This window comes from Stomoxys calcitrans, chromosome 2 (genome assembly GCF_963082655.1).
Source record: "Stomoxys calcitrans chromosome 2, idStoCalc2.1, whole genome shotgun sequence".
Taxonomy (NCBI): domain Eukaryota; kingdom Metazoa; phylum Arthropoda; class Insecta; order Diptera; family Muscidae; genus Stomoxys; species Stomoxys calcitrans.
This window is the reverse complement of record NC_081553.1, coordinates 159,964,456-159,983,460: the sequence shown is the minus strand read 5'-3', so window position 1 is coordinate 159,983,460 and position 19,005 is coordinate 159,964,456. Positions and strand designations below refer to the sequence as shown.

The following is a 19,005-nucleotide window of genomic DNA, read 5'->3' as shown; positions in this document are numbered from 1 at the left end:
TATACCCTCCACCATGGATCGCATTTGTCGAGTTCTTTTCCCGGCATCTATTCTTAGGCAAAAAAGGATATAAGAAAAGATTTGCTCTGCTATTAGAGCGATATCAAGATATGGTCCGGTTTGGACCACAATTAAATTATATGTTGGAGACCTGTGTAAAATTTCAGCCAATTCGAAAAAGAATTGCGCCCTTTGGGGGCTCAAGAAGTAAAATAGAGAGATGGATTTATATGGGGGCGATTCAGACCATAATAAACACGTATGTTGATGGCCATGAGAGGATCTGATAATAACTGCTACCTCTAGAGGCTCAAGAAGTCAAGATCCCAGATCGGTTTAAAAGGCAGCTATATCAGGTTATGAACCGATTTGAACCTTATTTGACACAGTTGTTGAAAGTAAAAATAAAATACGTCATGCAAAATTTCAGCAAATCGGATAGGAATTGCGCACTCTAGAAGCTCAAGAAGTCAAGTCCCCAGATCTGTTTATATGACAGCTATATAAGGTTATGAACCGATTGGAACCATACTAGGCACAGTTGTTGGATATCATAACAAAACACTTCGTGCAAAATTTCAATCGGATAAGAATTGCGAATTTTAGAGACTCCTGACGTCAAGACCCAAGATCGGTTTATATGGCAGCTATATCAAAACATTGCCTGATATGGCCTATTTACAATACCAACCGACCAATACTTATAAGAAGTATTTGTGCAAAATTTCAAGCGGCTAGCTTTACTCCGTCGGAAGTTAGAGTGCTTTCGACAGTCAGACGTACGGGCGGACGGACATTTTTTCAATAGGCAACAATGGTGATTTAGCTGAATGGAAAACAAATTTTTTGCGGCAACCACATTAAATGAATGTGGTGATACAAATAAATAAACATTGTGGCATCCACATATTATTTTTATACCCACCACCGAAGGATTGGGGTATATTCATTTTGTCATTCCGTTTGCAACACATCGAAATATCCATTTCCGACACTATAAAGTATATATATTCTTGATCAGCGTAAAAATCTAAGACGACCTAGAAATGTCCGTCCTTCGGTCTGTTGAAATCACGCTACAGTCTTCAAAAATAGAGATATTGAGCTGAAACTTTGCACAGTTTTTTTTGTTCATAAGCAGGTTAAGTTCGAAGATGGGCTATATAGGACTATATCTTCATATACCCCCCATGTAGACCGATCCGCCGATTTAGGGTCTAAGGCCAATAAAAGCCACATTTATTATCCGATTTTGCTGAAATTGGGGACAGTAAGTTGTGTTAGGCCCTTCGACATCCTTCGTCAATTTGGCTCAGATCGGCCCAGATTTGGATATGGCTGCCTATTAGACCGATCCTCCGATTTAGGGTTTTAGGCCCGTAAGGGGCGCATTTATTGTCCGATGTCGCCTAAATTTGGAACAGTGAGTTGTATTGGGCCCTTCCACATCCTTCTTGAATTTCACTCAGATCGGTCCAGATTTGGATATAGATGCCATATAGACCGATCTCTCGATTAAATGTTTTGAGCCCATAAAAGGCGCATTTTTTGTCCGATGTTGCCGAAATATGGAACAGGGAGTTAAGTTAAGCCCCTCCACATATTTCTGCAATTTGGTCTAGATCGATCAAGATTTGCATATAGCCGCCATATAGACCGATATCTCGATTTAAAGTCTTGGCCCCGAAAAAGGGGCATTTGGAATCCGATGAAACTGAAATTTGACACATTGACATATGTTAAGCTTTTCGACATCCATGTTGTATATGGTTCAGATCGGCTTATTTTTAGATATAGCTATTAAAAAGACCAATATTTTGTTATACACAATTAAACAATGACTTGTACTTGTTAGTATTTCGGCTCCGCCAGACTATTTAATACCCTACACCTACCCTACAACTATAAATTCGGGCAATATATAAATACATATGTATATGAGAGCTATATCTAAATCTGAACCGACTTTCAAACAGATCGTTTGAAAATTGTTGTTACTACGGCCATATTAGTGCAAATCCGGCGATAAATATGTATGGCTGCTACATCCAAATTTGAACCTTTTTTGATGAAATCTCGCTGATGTGTTAAGATCTGTAACAAAACAATCCGTGCCAAATTTTGTGCAGATTGGTTACAAATTGTGTTAATTACAGCCTTATAAGTGTAAATGGGCGATACATATATATGGGAGCTATATCCAAATCTGCACCGATTTTGATGAAATCTTGCAAGTGTGTTAAGATCAGTAACAAAACAATTCGTGCCAAATTATGTGCAGATCGGTTGAAAATTGTAGTTACTTCGGCCATTTAAGTGCAAATCAGGCGAAACATATATATGGGAGCTATATCTAAATCTGAACCGATTTTTACCAAAATCAATAGTATTCGTCCTTGGGCCAAAAAAGTGATATGTGCGAAATTTCGTGATCATTGGACAACAAATACGACCTGCACTTTGATTACAAGAATATATGGACTTACAAACGGACATGGCTAAATCGAATCTGAAAGTGATTCTGAGTCGATCGGTATACTTATCAATTGGCCTAGCTCTTCTCCTTCTTAGCGTTGCAAACAAATGCACAAACTTATAATACCCTGTAGCACAGTGGTGATGTAGGGTATAAATACTTGTTTAAAGGTTCAAAACAAAATTCAAAGATTTTTTTTGGTTTTGTATGAAGGAAACAAAAAAGGGGATCGCAAATGAAAAAGGAACTAGGACAAGGAACTAGTTGCCTTTGTGGAACTAAAATGATCGATCACTAAAAGGCACTAAAGGGTAATTTTTTAAGAGCTATAGGAAGCTTTTCAAAATGCATGAAATCTTCATTTGAATCAATAGTACCGTCTTTATAATTTAACGTTTGAAGATTATTTCGTGCTAATGTTGACCGTGGCTGCGTCCATCTGCTTAGTCCTTGGCATACTCTTTCCAACATTTCGGCCGGTATCTCACGAATAAATGCTTCAATGTTGTCTTCCAATGCGTCAATTGAAGCGGGCTTGTCTGTATAGACATGAGCATTAACATAGCCCAACAAAAAATAGTCTTAAGGCGTTAAATCGCACGATCTAGGCGGCCAATTCACAGGTCCCGAACGTGAAATAAAATGTTCACCGGACTCGCCTCTCAATAAGTCTATTGTTACGCCTGATGTGTGGCATATGACACCGTCTTGTTGAAACCACATATCATATAAGTCAAGCCCTTGCATTTTTGGTAAAACAAATTTAGATATCATCTCACGATAGCGCTCGCCATTCACAATTACGTTACGATTCGCATCATCTTTGAAGATGTAAGGTCCAATGATGCCACCAGCCCATAAACCGCACCAAACTGTGACTTTTCCTGGTAGCTCTTGCAATACTTCTGGCTGATCTTCAATTTAAAATCGAAATTCTGCATATTTACCTACCTATTGAGCCAAAAATGAGCTTCTTCCATAAAATTAAAGAAGGGCGCGATGAACTTTCTTAACAGAGCACGCATTTTGATAATAAAATTCAATAATTTGCAAGCAGTGTTCATTTATAAGACGATTCAAGGTTAAATTATAGACCAAATTGAAAATGTTTGACAGTGAAACAAAACACGAAACGTGCGTCAGCTGTTTAAACCAGTGTTACCAAAGAGATAACAGCTAAAAAGTCACACTTGAAAATGCCCACCTTTGTCTGCCAAATAACGAAACAAACATTTACTGATCGGCACGCCACTATACACGCACAATTGAAATCGTCCGCTGATGATATTTCTTGGACGATATTGAAATCGCGATACGGATAGCCAGCCAAATGCTTTTAGCAACAACACACTTTTGTGACTTTTAAATGTTTTTTGGTAGCTAGCATTAAACTATGGTCTAAAGCCGGTCAACATCCTGCAATGGAATCTCAACAATCAGCAACTTGTATCTCCTAATGAAAAGAACTACTTCTGTCTTGCACGGATTTATACCCAGACCACTTTCGGTAGCCCACTTTTCTGTTTCACGTAGAGCTTCCTGAAGTATATTTCTTAGAGTGCTGGGAAATTTTCCCCTAACTGCAATTGCCACGCCATCAGCACACGCGATCACTTTACGCCTTTTTCTTCCAGAAAAAATAATATATTGTTAATGGCTATATTCCAAAGTAGAAGAGACAGTACACTCCTTGAGGAGTTCCTCTGCTGACCCATCTTTTTAGATCCACAGATCCCAAGCCTGCTGTAATGGATCTTTTAGTATGTAAGTTATTAATACTTTCTTACGGTAGGGTTGATGCCTAGAAACGCCAACTCCTTCATGATTGACTTCGGTTTTACATTATTGAAAGCACCTTCAATGTCAAGAAATACTAACATTGTATATTCCTTGATAGCGAGAGAACCATCTATGTAGCCGACTAGGTCGTGAATGGCTGTTTCAGTGGATATGTCTGCTGCTGCCGCGACGGGCGATCTCCAGAGATCTTTGCCTTAAGATATGTTTCTATCAACCTCTCATGAATCTTCAGCATAAAGAATGACAGACTAATAGGACGAAAATCTTTTGCCTTCGTGTGGTAGGGTTTTCCTGCATTTGGAATGAAAATGACCTTCGTGTCCCTGCACCCAAAGGTATATATGACATTCTGATACAAGCAGAGTATATCACCCTAAGCCAGGGAACCAGTCTATCCGCCACAGCTTGTAATTCAACCGGTGATACATCATCAGGGTCGTAGGATAAAGCGTGATACAAAAGTTTAAGATGATTGGTTGATACATACGCTAGCATATGCGGTAGATATATATGGAGCTATATCTGTGCCGATTTCTATCAAATTCACCAGTAATGTCGAGAATTATAAGAGACTCTTTTTTGCCAAATTTCGTGAGAATCTGTTCACAAATGACGATATTATTGCAGTATTAGTCCAAATCGGACGAACATATATATGGAAGCTATATCCAAATCCGAACCGATTTCTCCCAAATTCCATAGTCTTCGTCTCTAGGCCAAAAAGATGCCTGTGCAAAATTTGAAAACAATGGGATGAAAATTGCGACCTCTACTTTGTTCACAAATTAACATGGAGAAACAGACCGACGGACATAGCTAAATCGAATCAGAAACAAGTAAATAGGCGTTAAGTTCGGCCGGGCCGAACTTTGAATAGCCACCACCTTGGGTATATATATAAACCACCTTTCATCAAAATCCGGTGAAAATTGCATACCTTATGTCCCATAGGACCAAATACTAATAAGTACAAGTCATTGTTCAATTATGTATAACAAAATATTAAAATATCTGAAATATATACAATATGGATGTCGAAAAGTCTAACATAAGTCAATGTGTCAAATTTCAATTAAATCGGATTATTAATGCGCTTTTTTTGGGGCTAAGACTTTAAATCGAGATATCGGGCTAAGACTTTAAATCGAGGATGTGCAAATCCTGATCGAACTAGAAAAAATTGCAGAAATAGGAGGGGCTTAACTTAACTCTCTGTCCCAAATTTCGGCAACATCGGACAATAAATGCTCCTTTTATGGGCCCAAAATATTAAATCGAGAGATCGGTCTATATGGCAGCTATATCCAAATCTGGACCGAGTTGAGTGCAATTGAAGATGGATGTAGAAGGGCCTAACACAACTCACTGTCCCAAATTGCGGCGACATCGGACAATAAATGCGCTTTTTATGGCCCCAAAACATAAAACCGAGAGATCGGTCTATTTGGCAGCTATATCCAAATCTGGAACGATCTGTCCCATAATGCAGAAGTATGTCACGGGGTTTAACTTAACTCACTGTCCAAAATTTCGGCGACTTCGGACAATCAATGCGCCTTTTATGGGCCAAAGACCCTAAATCGGAGGATCGGTCTATATGGCAGCTATATCCAAATCTCGACCGATCTGGGCCAAATTGACGAAGGATGTCGAAGGGCCTAACACAACTCACTGTCCCAAATTTCAGCGATATCGGATAATAAATGTGACTTTTATGGACTTAAGACCCTAAATTTTAGGATCGGTCTATATGGCAGCTATATCCAAATCTGGACCGATCTAATCCCAAATTTCAGCAAAATAGGACAAAAAATGTGGCTTTTATGGGCCTAAGATCCTTAATCGGCGGATCGGTCTATATGGCAGCTATATCCAAATCTGGACCGATCTGAGCCAAATTAACGGAGAATGTTGAAGGGCCTAACACAACTCACTGTCCCAAACTTCAGCAAAATCGGATAATAAATGTGGCTTTTATTGGGCTAAGATCCTAAATCGGCGGATCGGTCTATATGGGGGCTATATCAAGATATAGTCCGATATAGCCCATCTTCGAGCCTGCTTATTGACAAAAAATAATCTGTGCAAAGTTTCAGCTCAATATCTTTATTTTTGAAGACTGTAGCGAGATTTCAACAGACTCTGAGTCGATCGGTATACTTATCAATGGGTCTAGCTCTCTTTCTTCATGGTGTTACAAAACAATTCATTAAGTTATAATACCCTTTACCACAGTAGTAGTGTAGGGTATAATTAGCTTATTTGAATTAAGTATTTTACATTATTTTATGCTCATAATCTTTCTGCGTGTATGTGATGTCTAACAACATTTTTTAAGTGCTCTTTCGACCGCAATTGTTCACATAACAAAACACATTGTTTTGTTTCAACCAATCCATAATTTTTTTTACCCATTGCCAAAAAACCAAAATACATCCAACGATAAAAAAAAATCCACATATATATACATTGCGAACTCTGACCTTCCAGTGAAACATGACCTCCCAGTGAAACAAATGTTGAGAATTCGGTCAGAAGTCTGTATGAAAGTCGGAAAATTCATCCGAAGTCTGCCAAAATTCTTAAAAAAGCGTTAAGTTCGGCCGGGCCGAACTTTGGATATCCACCACCTCGGGAATATATGTAAACCACCTTTCGTCAAAATCCTGTGAAAAATGCTTACCTTATGACCCATAGCAACTGTATGGAAATGTGTTCCAATTTGCACCAAATACTAATAAGTAAAAGTCATTGTTCAATTGTGTATAACAAAATATTGATTTCAGCAAAATCGGACAATGAATGTGGCTTTTATTGGCCTAAGACCCCAAATCAGAGAATCGGTCTATATGGCAGCTATATCCAAATCTGGACCGATCTGTGCCATAGTGACGAAGGATGTCGAAGGGCCTAACACAACTCCCTGTCCCAAATGTCAACAAAATCGGATAATAAATGTGGCTTTTATAGGCCTAAGACCCTAAATCGGAGGATTGGTCTATATGGCAGCTATATCCAAATCTGGACCGATCTGAGGCAAATTGGCGAAGGATGTCGAAGGGCCTAACACAACTTACTGTCCCAAATTTCAGCAAAATCGGATAATAAATGTGGCTTTTATGGGCCTAAGACCCTAAATCGGCGGATTGGTCTATGTGGGGCTATATCGTATATATATATATAGACCGAATATGGCAGCTATACTCAAATCTGAACCGATCTGGGCCAGATTGAAGAAGGATGTCGAAGGTCCTAACACAACTCACTGTCCCAATTTTCGGCCACATCGGATAATAAATGCACATTTTATGGGCTAAAAACCTTAAATCGAGAGATCGGTCTATATGTCAGCTATATCCAAATCTGCACCAATCTCTGCCATATTGCAGAAGTATGCCGTGGGACTTAACTTAACTCACTGTCCCAAATTTCGACGACATCGGACAATAAATGCGCCTTTTATGGCCCCAAAGCCTTACATCGAGAGATCGGTCTATATGGCAGCTATATCCAAATCTGAACCGATCTGGGTCAAATTATCGAAGGATTTCGAAGGGCCTAGCACAACTCACCATCCATAATTTCAGCAAAATCGGATAATAAATGTGGCTTTTTTTGGGCCGAAGACCAAGACCAAGACATAGTCCGATATAGCCCATCTTCGAACTTAACCTGCTTATCGACAAAAAAAGGATCTGTGCAAAATTTTAGCTCACTATTTTTATTTTTAAAGACTATAGCGTGATTTCAACAGGCAGACGGACAGACAGATGGACATGGCTAATTCGTTTTTGATTTTTACGCTGATCAAGAATATATATGTATATTTTATAGGGTAGGAAATGGATATTTCGATGTGTTGCAAAAGGAGTGACAAAATAAATATACCCCCATCCTTCGGTGGTGGGTATAAAAATATGTGGAGTAGTTGACACGACTTCCGACAAAACGTCGGAAATCTAATGTTTTTTCCGATGTGTCTGACTGAATGCTTACAGATTTCTGAACCAAAATTATTGGAAATTCGGAAGAGAATTTAGAGTTGTCGTTAATACTTGTGACCGAATTCTGATGTTGAGTCTTAAAGAATACGGATGTCTTTTCCTACTTGTCTTATCGATTACTGGCCGAATTCAAAACAAACACAAATTTTAATTCGGATGTACATTCCGAATTGTCTTATCGATCTCCAACCGAATTTTGAAAAAAATGTTATGGAATTCGAATGTTTTCCGTTTTTTTCAAATTGCAAAGATGTTGTTAAACATTTCAATAAGGTTCTCCTTTATAATGCATAGTCCGAAAGACGAGCCGACAGCAGTTTTCTCATGGCATAGTACCTCACAAATCTCACCAGAAATAGGAGGCGATAACCACGACTGAAAAGTTTTTCTGAGGTTTTCTTCAAGATTCGACCCCAGTCACTTAGCGGCATAGGCGAACATGCCAGCTTCTAAGCTACGTTTATTTCAGACACCGTTCGGAATCGTTCGAACTATCGGGAAAAAATTTATACCGATAAAAAAAGGTCCAACAAAGGCATGCACAAAAAAGGAATACAATAGAAATCCGACTCAGAGTCCCGAATTCCATCAGAACTATTGGTACAAAAATTCCTAACGGTTCAAACAAATGAGTATGTGGAAAAGCAAGCACAAACAAGTAAAAGCGTGCTAAGTTCGGCCGGGCCGAATCTTATATACCCTCCACCATGGATCGCATTTGTCGAGTTCTTTCTCGGTATCTCTTTTTAGATTAACACTAGCTGACCCGGGCCTGCTCCGCTGTGCCTTCTTTTACTTTATATGGAACAAAAGTTTCCTTGGAATAATTCTTTTCGACAGTTAAAGATCTTTTACTGAAATACCATGCAAACTTGACTAAAAGTTTAACAATATAAGTGCCTTTATCTGAATCCCATATGATCTTTATTGGTCTGCGAATTTAAGTTTGGATGTAAGGTATACTCCATTCATAAATACTTTTTTTCAGCCCGATATCCTCATGATGTCTGATTAAGGGGTGTTTTCGGGGGAGAGGTGGTCCCCCAGATACTTGGTAATGAAAAACTGTTAGCATCGTTCTCTTCTCTCAAATACCTTTTATTTAAACCCCATATTGTCATTGACTTAAAAAGAGTTTACAGGATGAGGCGTCCCCCAAACACATGGCCCCAAAATAGGTTATCAAATTCCTTTTTTAATCTCAAACACCTTTCATCTGAGCCACATATTGGCATGGTCGAAAAATTTTTACCTTTTGGGGGATTTTTTTTTTTTTTTGGGAAGGGGTGATGCCCTAAATACATGGTCCTACATTTGGATATCAAATTCGTATTCTACTCCCAAATGCCTTTATTTGAGTCCCATATTGCGATGGTCACTAAAAAATTGCTGTTTGTGGGGTATTTTGGGAAAGGGGTAGACCCCCAGAAAATTGGTCCCGAAAATGAGTATCAATTCTTGCTCTACCCCCCAATTCCATTCATTTAAGCTCCTCATTGACATGGTCGGTAATATGCCCGATTTAGGGGTGTTTTGAGGAATAGCGTGGTCGCCCAAACACTAAGCCCGGAAAATATATCAGCAACTTGCTCTATTCTCATATATCTATATATCATTTATTTGAACCCCATATTGCCATTCACTCTCTTCACTCTCTTTAAGACCTAAATTGTCTTGGTGAGCAAATATGTCCTATTCCGCTTCGCCTAGTTCGCAGAGACAAGTAAATATATTTTAATATGCTAGCATTGGAAACATTGGTGATTACTAGTCAATAAAACAAATGAGCGACAACAATATAAGGCAAACGGCAATAATAAAAGAAGTGGACGGATCGGAATTAATAACACCCGAACTGCAATTAGAACGATTGGGCGCATTTGATAGCTAACAACTAACACTAAGGACTAACAACCGAGTGCTTAGGCTCAGACCCTTCCATTCCCCCAGCGCACCGAAGAAATTGAGGTCGTTCTGGTCTCACTCATAAATGGTAAATTAGACGGTCCTGACAACGTGCCTGCCGAACTGTTGCGCTATGGAGCACAACCCTTTGCTCAACCAATCACCCCAATCATCAGAGAGGCCTTGGATACAGACGTTATTCCCTCAGAATGGAAGAAGGGAATCGTGGTCACGATTCCTTACCCAATACAAAAACTTGAGAGGGATAACTCTGCTTACGCAATAAATAAGGTAATGGCAATCCTTCTGCTGCAGCGTATTTCGCCTGCACTGGACTGCATTTTTCGGAAGGAACAGGCGGGTTTCCGTATCATCATTTAACAGTCTGCAGAGGTCAATACACGAGCGTGCTTTGGGTGGGTGAATCTTATCGTCGACGCTATTTATGATTCTATTAGATTCTGTCTTAGAAGCGACAAATGCTGGGGCATCCTATGGCATTCGCTGGGATAAAAACTACTTCCTTGGCGACATCGAATAGACGGATGATATATGCCTCTATGCGCATTGCTTTGATCACTTAAAAACAAAATCGGAACGCTTGCATTAAAACGCGGCCAAAGTAGGCCTGAAAATAAACATAGCTAAGACCAAATTGATGAGAAAAGGAACATCATATCTGATGATGATAACTTTCCTTATCTTGGCAGCAAAATAACAAAGAACGGAAGATCGAAAACAGACATACGCGAACGTATCTGCAAGGCTAGAAGCGCCTTTCTTTAACACAACAAATTTTGAAGATGCAGTGACATCTCACAAAATACAGAAGTCAGAATCTTCAACAGAAGTGTGAAATCTAAATAACTTTTACTTTCGAAATCAGTAAACGTCAACAGAACTTTTAATTCAAGAATTGACAAGTTGTTTAACTAAGTACAAGTACATCATCCTTTAGTTTAGAAAACTACCATGAGAGGGATTACAAATCACACTTTTATCGGCTTTAGGAAATTGGGAGCACCACTTGCAATTAAAAACTTTAGCTTGCGTGTTCTTTTGGCATATTTTACACATACCTAAAATTACCAAAGCCATTGAAATGCTCACGGTATCGTATTGAGCAAAGGGCGAATTTACTTAAAATAAGCCATTGTGGCCATTGACCCCCAATAGAAGAAGACAACCAATGTTCACACATTATAAAACAAATTTAAATAATCCAAGTTGAACACACCCTTCTCGTAATTGTAATGGCATTGGAACTTTATCCTCCTATTTATATAATTCTATAGAGCGATAAATAAGTGAAATCAAGTAAAATGGCATTACATTTAGCCAGGCCGAACCATGGCTTACCGATGCAATTGATGTTATAAAATATGTATAAAAGTAATCTCAGTTCTATAGGATATCTTCTCAACGGTGGTATTTATCAGTTAATGTATCTATTCAATCATTTTGGTGTACCCATTGCAAGACAGAATTCTTCTCAATTTAAAAAATATGTAAACTGATTGATGGTGCCTTGGAAGATTTATAACTGGATGCAAATGCAAATTTGCCCATGAACATTCCATTAAGGATCGGTGGAAAACTTCTCACTTGTTAATGAGTGATGTCTGAATCAAGTTTAAGTTCAATAATAATGTGCCTCCTTTTAATAGCCAAGGCCGAACGGCGTGCAGCAGTGCGACACCTCTTGGGGAGAAGTTTTTACATGACATAATACCTTCAAAATTTCGCCATCGTTAGAGGGGGATAACCATTGCTGAAACATTTTTCTGATCTTCGCGCCAGGATCCGAACCGAGGTGTTCAGCGTCAAAGGCGGACATGATAGCTTCTGCGCTACGGTTACAAAATAACAGACGATTCATATACTTTACAAGACAGCTTATGTGTGCATTTATACACTCAACTTCTACAATATGGTATTTTAATAATGAAAATTTTCAATCAAATCGGATAAGAACTACGCTCACTAAAGGGTCACGAAATGTAATAGGAAGATTGGTTTATGTGCGATCTATATCTAAGCATGGTCCGAATTGGGCCATATAAAATCGCAATCGACCTACATTAATCAGAAGAATTTGTGGGAAAACCCAAGCGCCTAGCTTTAGTCTGTTGAAAGTCAGCGGGTTTTCGACAGACGGACATGGCTAGAGCCCCATCCTATGGTTGAGGGAATATGCACCTATAGCAACTCAATATCGAAATGTGGTCCGATTTGGACCAAATTCGACACTGATATTGAGTGGTCTAATAAGCAGAAGTCATTGTTCAATTTTGCAGAACAAAATATCGATCAAATATTGACCGATATGAACCATATACGACACGGATGTCGAAAAGCCTAACATAAGTCACTGTGTCAAATTTGAGCGAAATCGGATTATAAATTTGCCTTTTATGGGGCCAAGACTTTACGTTGAGAGATCGGTCTATATGGCAGCTTATCCAAATCTTCACCGATCTAGGCCAAATAGAAGACGGATGTCGAAGGCCCTAACACATAGCACTGTCCCAAATTTCGACGAAATCGGAGAAAAATGCGCCTTTTATGGGTGCAAGACCTTAATTCGAGAGATCGGTCTATATGGTAGCTATATCCAAATCTGGACCAAACTGGGCCAAAATGAAGAAGGATGTCGAAAGGCCTAACACAGCTCACTGTCCTAAATTTCAGCGAAATCGGATATTAAATGTGGCTTTTATGGGTCTAATGAAGGCCAGAGGACTGCCGTCAAAAAACTTGGTTAACCCGAAAACCTTTCGGGTCGACGCAGTCCGAGTTAAGGGAGTGGGCGACGAATGCGCATGCAATATTGTGGAACAGCAAAACAGTTAGTAAGACGGCGAAAATTCTATGGGGGGATCCAGATCGTGAGAAGACAAGGCTATTGCTGAAAGGAAGCAAGAAGGAGGTCAGTATAGCTATTGGTATCATAACGGGACAGATAGGACTACGAGCTCACTTATGTAAAATCGGCGCGGCAAGTGATAGCATATGACGTTGGAGCATTTCCTTTGTCATTGCCCGGCTTTCGCGTCCAACAGATATCGGTACTTAGGATCAGACATGAACCAACTTAGGGGAGAAAGCGATTATGGATTTTGTAAGTAGCACGGAATTCCTAACTTAAAATTTTCTTTTTAGACGTTACTTTATAGTTCCTAGAGCGCACAACAGGCCAATTTCTGGCTTAGGTGTATGTCCATAGTGGCATGGGGGGGATTAATATCTGCCCCCTCTTTTTTAACTATGGGCCTTAAACCCTAAATCGGAGAATCGAAGGATTGGTCTTTCCTCCAGTTCTGATCTATCAGTGTAACAGGATCTTCCAGATGGCAATACTGGGGTTCCGTGAATCCAAGATATAGTCCGATCTGAACCACATTTATATCGGAGGCTGTAACAAAACTCTATGTTTCAGCGAAATTGGGTAATATACACCGATTCGATCTTGGATATTGACTTCTTGAGCTAATAGAGCGCGCAATTCTCACCCGATTTGGCTGAAATTTTGCATGAGGTGTTTTGTTACGACTTCCAATAATTGTGCAAAGTATGGCGCAAATCGGTACATATCCTTATATAGCTGCCATATAAACCGATCTTGGATCTAGACTTCTTGAGCCAATAGAGGGCGCAATTGTCATTCGATTTGGCAGAAATTTTGTACAACGGCTTCTCTTATAACATTCAACATACGTGTCCAATATGGTCTGAATCGATCAATAGCTTGATACAGCTCCCATGTAAACCTATCTCCCGATTTTGCTTTTTGAGCCCCATACAAGGCGCAATTCATATCCGAATGAACTGAAATATTACACAATGACTTCTATAATGTTCGGCATTCATTTATGGTCCGAATAGGATTATAACTTGATATAGCTCCAATAGCATAACAGTTCTTATTCAATATCCTTTGTTTGCCTAAAAAGAGATACCGCGCATAGAACATGACAAATGCGATCCATGGTGGAAGGTATATAAAATTCGGCCCGGCCGAACTTAGCACGCTCTTACTTACTTTCTCTACCCTCGTCACTTTGTGTATGTAAATGATAGAAGCGAGGCATATATTTGACTCATTCTCACTTCTTTTTGCTAGGGATATGAGTGAAAGGGAACACAATATAAACTTGATCAATGCACAATTTAATAACAACTTAATTCGAATAACAATTTAATTCTTACAATCAAAAATATGGCCAACGTATGCCTTGTTTATCAATCACTTGCCGTGATACAAAAGAAAATCGAATTTCTATATCAAAAATTATTGAACAATAAACACCTTGTTTAAAAAGTTTTTTATAAGTCAATACCATATTTAATCGCTCAAATATAGGTCTACCAGGCCTGTTCCGGTTTTCGAAAGCTCAAAACGAAAGATTTTCTTCGGCTTTATTTCTATAAAATTTTGCCACATAAAAGTTCGAATGCATACCTTAATCAAATTTCTATCCAATAAAAGGAACCTTAAGTGATTTGAAACCTCTAAAAGTATAAATTTCGGAAAACAGACATAAACAGACCAAAAGTGCTACGTTGACATCCGTGCGTAACACATTTCAGCCAAATCAGACAAAAATTTCAGTCTACAGGGGCTCAAGAAGTCAAATCGGGGAATCGGTTTATGTGGGAGCTATATCCAAATCTGAACCGATATGGCCCAGTTTCAATCCCCAATGACCTACATCAATACTAAGTATCGGTGCAAAATTTCAAGCGGCTAGCTTTACGCGTTCGACCGCTATCGTAATTTCGAAAGACGAACGGCCGGACATGGCTAAATCGACTCAGAGTGTCGAGATGATCAAGAATATATATTCTTTATGGGGTCCTAGATCAATATTTCGAGGTGTTTGAAACGGAATAACTAAATTAGTATACCCCCATCCTAAGGTGGTGGTATAAAAATGTCATCCTTTGTAACACCTTACCGTCTAGTGCACATAACATACTTCAAATCAAGTTTTGTCTCCCCCTGCAAACATGTACTTCAAATATTATAAAAGCGATTAATTTTTTTTTTTATTAACAATTTATCACAAACTTATAATCAAATTTAAATATAAACCAACAAAATTCAAAGTGATCTGAATGGATTGTAAAACTTATCCTAAATAATCATCATTTAGCAGACTTTCATTTCTTGCTTCGGATTCCGAAAACTAATATTTCTTTTTTTTTTTTTGCGTGCAATGTTTGGTACGATTTTTATAAAATTAGGCTGCACTTGATTCGCCTAACGAGATGTTCCTGTTGCGCCTGGTGCGTGGCGGTGGTACTGGTGCTGTCTCCGGTCCGCTTGCCAACTGGTGCTGCTGACCCGGCTTTAGAAAACCATAAAGTGGTAAATGGGAAATTATGGCGGGAAGAGACGATTTTTTAGAAGCCGAGACTATTGGTGTACTTTTCTTGCAAATGCGTTGATGGAAATAGTCTTTACATTTGGCAATAATTGGATTATTTTGACGATTCAGATACCATATAGCAAAGATGCAAAGCAGCAAGAGTATAACAATGAGAAGTAGTAAAAGAGGAACATAATTGAAGGGCTCGGTAGGGGTATCGTGATGAGTGGGTTGAGTAGCTGTTGATTCGGTAACTGCAGGACGTTTTGTGGTGCGCACACTTGGCCGCACAGGACGCATAGGAGTTTGAGAGTCTTCGCCCAGGGCAATGTCCGCGCACGACCTAAATTCTTCTTGTTCCCCACAGCCAACAGCACCATTTCCATCTGGACAGATGCCCCAATTGTTTCCAGCAATATAGCGCCATTGCAGCACGCATTGGTGACAGGTCATATCTGAAAATATAAATATTACTATGATTAACTCTTAAAGGTAGGAGGAAATTCGAGCGATGCCAACTATATAATACGCTAAACATGCACTATAAATATAAATTTGACTATATTGTTGTATGGCCGCTATTTCTAATTCTAAAAATCGTAAATCGTCCAAGTAACAGATAAAGCGAAGATTCAAATATAAAATAGTCCAAAAATGCGTAACTATTAAACACTATAAACAAGTAAAAAGGCGTTAAGTTCGGCCGGGCCGAACTTTGGATACCCACCACCTCGGGTATATATGTAAAACACCTTTCGTCGAAATCCTGTGAAAAATGCATACCTTATGCCCCATAGCAGCTTTATCGAAATATGTTCCGATTTGGACCAAATACTTACAAGTACAAGTCATTTTTCAATTGCGTATAACAAAATATTGGTCTTTTAAGTAGCTATATCTAAAATTAAACCGATTTGAACCATGTACTAAACGGATGTCAAAATGCTTAGCATAAGTCACTGTGTAAAATTTAAGTGAAATCGGATTGTAAATGCGACTTTATGGGACCAAGACTATAAATCGGGATATCAGTCTATATGGCAGATCTGGACGGATCTGGATCAAATTTAAAAAGGATATCGAAGGGCCTAACACAACTCACCGTCCCAAATTTCGGCGTCATCGGACAATAAACGCGCCTTTTATGACCCCAAAACCTTAGATCGAGAGATCGGGCTATATCCAAATCTGAACCGATCTGTGCCATATTGCAGAAGTATGTCGAAGGGCTTAATTTAACCCACTGTCCCCAATTTCGCCCACATCGGACAATAAATGCGCCTTTTATGGGCCCAAAACCTTTAATCGAGAGATCGGTCTGTATGGCAGCTATATCCAAATCTGGACCGATCTGAGCCAAATTGACAAGGGATTTCGAAGGGCCTAACTCTACTCATTGTCCCAAATTTCAACAAAATCGGGTAATAAATGTGGCTTTTATGGGCCTAAACCCCTAAATCAGGGGATCGATCTATACGGCAGCTATATCCAAATCTGGACTGATCTGGGCCAAATTGACGAAGGATGTCGAACGGCTTATCACAACTCGCTGTCCCAAATTTCAGCAAAATCGGATAACAAATGTGGCTTTTATGGGCCTAGGACTCTAAATCGTAGGATCGGTCTATATGGCAGCTATATCCAAATCTGGACTGATCTGGGCCAAATTGGCGAAGGATGTCGAGGGGCCTAACATAACTCACTGTCCCAAATTTCAGCAAAATCGGATAATAAATGTGTCTTTTATGGGCCTAAGACCCTAAATCGGGGGATCGGTCTATATTGGGGCTATATCACGATATAGTCCGATATAGCCCATCTTCGAACTTAACCTGCTTATGGACAAAAAAAGAATCTGTGCAAAGTTTCAGCTCAATATCTATATTTTTGAAGACTATAGCGTGATTTCAACAGACAGACGGACGGACATGGCCAGCTCGTCTTAGATTTTTACGCCAATCAAGAATATATATACTTTATAGGGTCGGAAATGGATATTTCGATGTGTTGCAAACGGAATGACAAAATGAATATACCCTCATCCTTCGGTGGTGGGTAAAAAAGAAAAATCATATGGAGACGCTCATTGGCTTGTTATTCCTAATACTGCGCGCACGACATTTTAGCTTTCTACAATATAAAACGTGTATATTTTGTAAATTCAAATAAATAATTATATTTTATTTGCAATATGTGTGATATGCTGATGAGGTTAATATTAACATAAAGCAACTGCAATGATTGGAATGCAGATAGAAAGCATTCATGCTCGAAACTTCTATTTTTGTCAACATAAAAATAGGTAAGTTTGACCCGTTAACTTTCTTAGGACACGTTATAATTATTATTTTTTCCAGATAAGAATTGCGCCCTCTAGTGGCTCAAGAAGTCAAGACCCAAGATCGATTTATATGGCAGCTGTATCAAAACATGGACCGATTTAGCCCATTTACCATACCAATCCCGACCTACACTAATAAGAAGTATGCGTGCAAAATTTCAAGCGTCTAGCTTTACTCATTCGAAAGTTAACATGCTTTCGACAGATGGACGGACATGGCTAGATCGACTTCAATTGCCATGAGGATCAAGAATGTATATTCTTCTTGGGGTCTTAGACGCATACTTCGAGGTGGAGGGTATAAAAAGATACTCTGCGATGTATACCGGAATATAGGCAAGTATTAATAATTTCAAATTGTAAGGAAACCTGGAGCCCGAACAACATTTTTACTATTCCAACACAAAACATTGATCAGGCAAGTAACAACAATGTGAATTCGACTTGGACTTCAAATAACGACATCCTAGTAGTGGAAGGCATTCATCCAGCGTGTTAGATGTACGATCGATCTGTGGAGCGAATATAGATTCGGATCATTACCTTGTTGCAGCAAAGGTTCGCACCCGTTTGAACATGGCGAGGAAAGTGCGATCTGACACTGCACGGAAGCTGGACATTGAAAAGCTGCAAACACAACAAATGGCAGCGACATACTCCACTCGACTGACCCAACTGCTTCATGAAAGCACTCCTTGTTCCGATGATATAATGGCGCAGTGGCAAACTATTGCCCACTCCATGGAAAATGCCGCGAAATCAATACTTGGGTACCGGAAGCCTCCTCCAAAAATTCCATGGTACGATCAAGAGTGTCGAGATGCTACTGAAGCCTAGAATGCGGCACATAGAGCAACCCTGCAATCAGTAGCAACACGCCAGATGAAGGAGAGGTATCGGGAGAAAAGGAGAGAGAAGAAACGTATATTCCGCAGAAAGAAAATGGAAATGGAAAGACGTGAGTGCGAGCGAATTGAGATGTACAGGAGTCAGAATGAAGTCAGGAAGTTCTACCAAAGAATTAAACACCAAACCGATGGCTTTGGTGTAGGCACATCCTCCTGCAGAGACAAAGAAGGAAATCTGGTAACTGACACAGACAACATG

At 39.3% G+C, this 19,005-nt stretch overlaps 1 protein-coding gene across 3 annotated transcripts in view; it reads right to left on the bottom strand.

Annotated features, from left to right (window-relative positions):
• Positions 1-15,237: 15,237 nt before the first annotated feature.
• LOC106093902 (uncharacterized) overlaps positions 15,238-19,005 on the bottom strand; it is a 64,118-nt gene continuing 60,350 nt past the window's right edge. For 2 of the 3 annotated variants that reach the window (XM_059362399.1, XM_059362400.1), the window contains exon 4: positions 15,239-16,012. In XM_059362399.1, coding sequence (XP_059218382.1) covers positions 15,429-16,012 — 584 coding nt within the window. In that variant the 3' untranslated portion in view covers positions 15,239-15,428. Of the gene's footprint in view, positions 16,013-19,005 lie in introns of all 3 variants that reach the window. The other variant, XM_059362401.1, reaches the window with a different exon arrangement.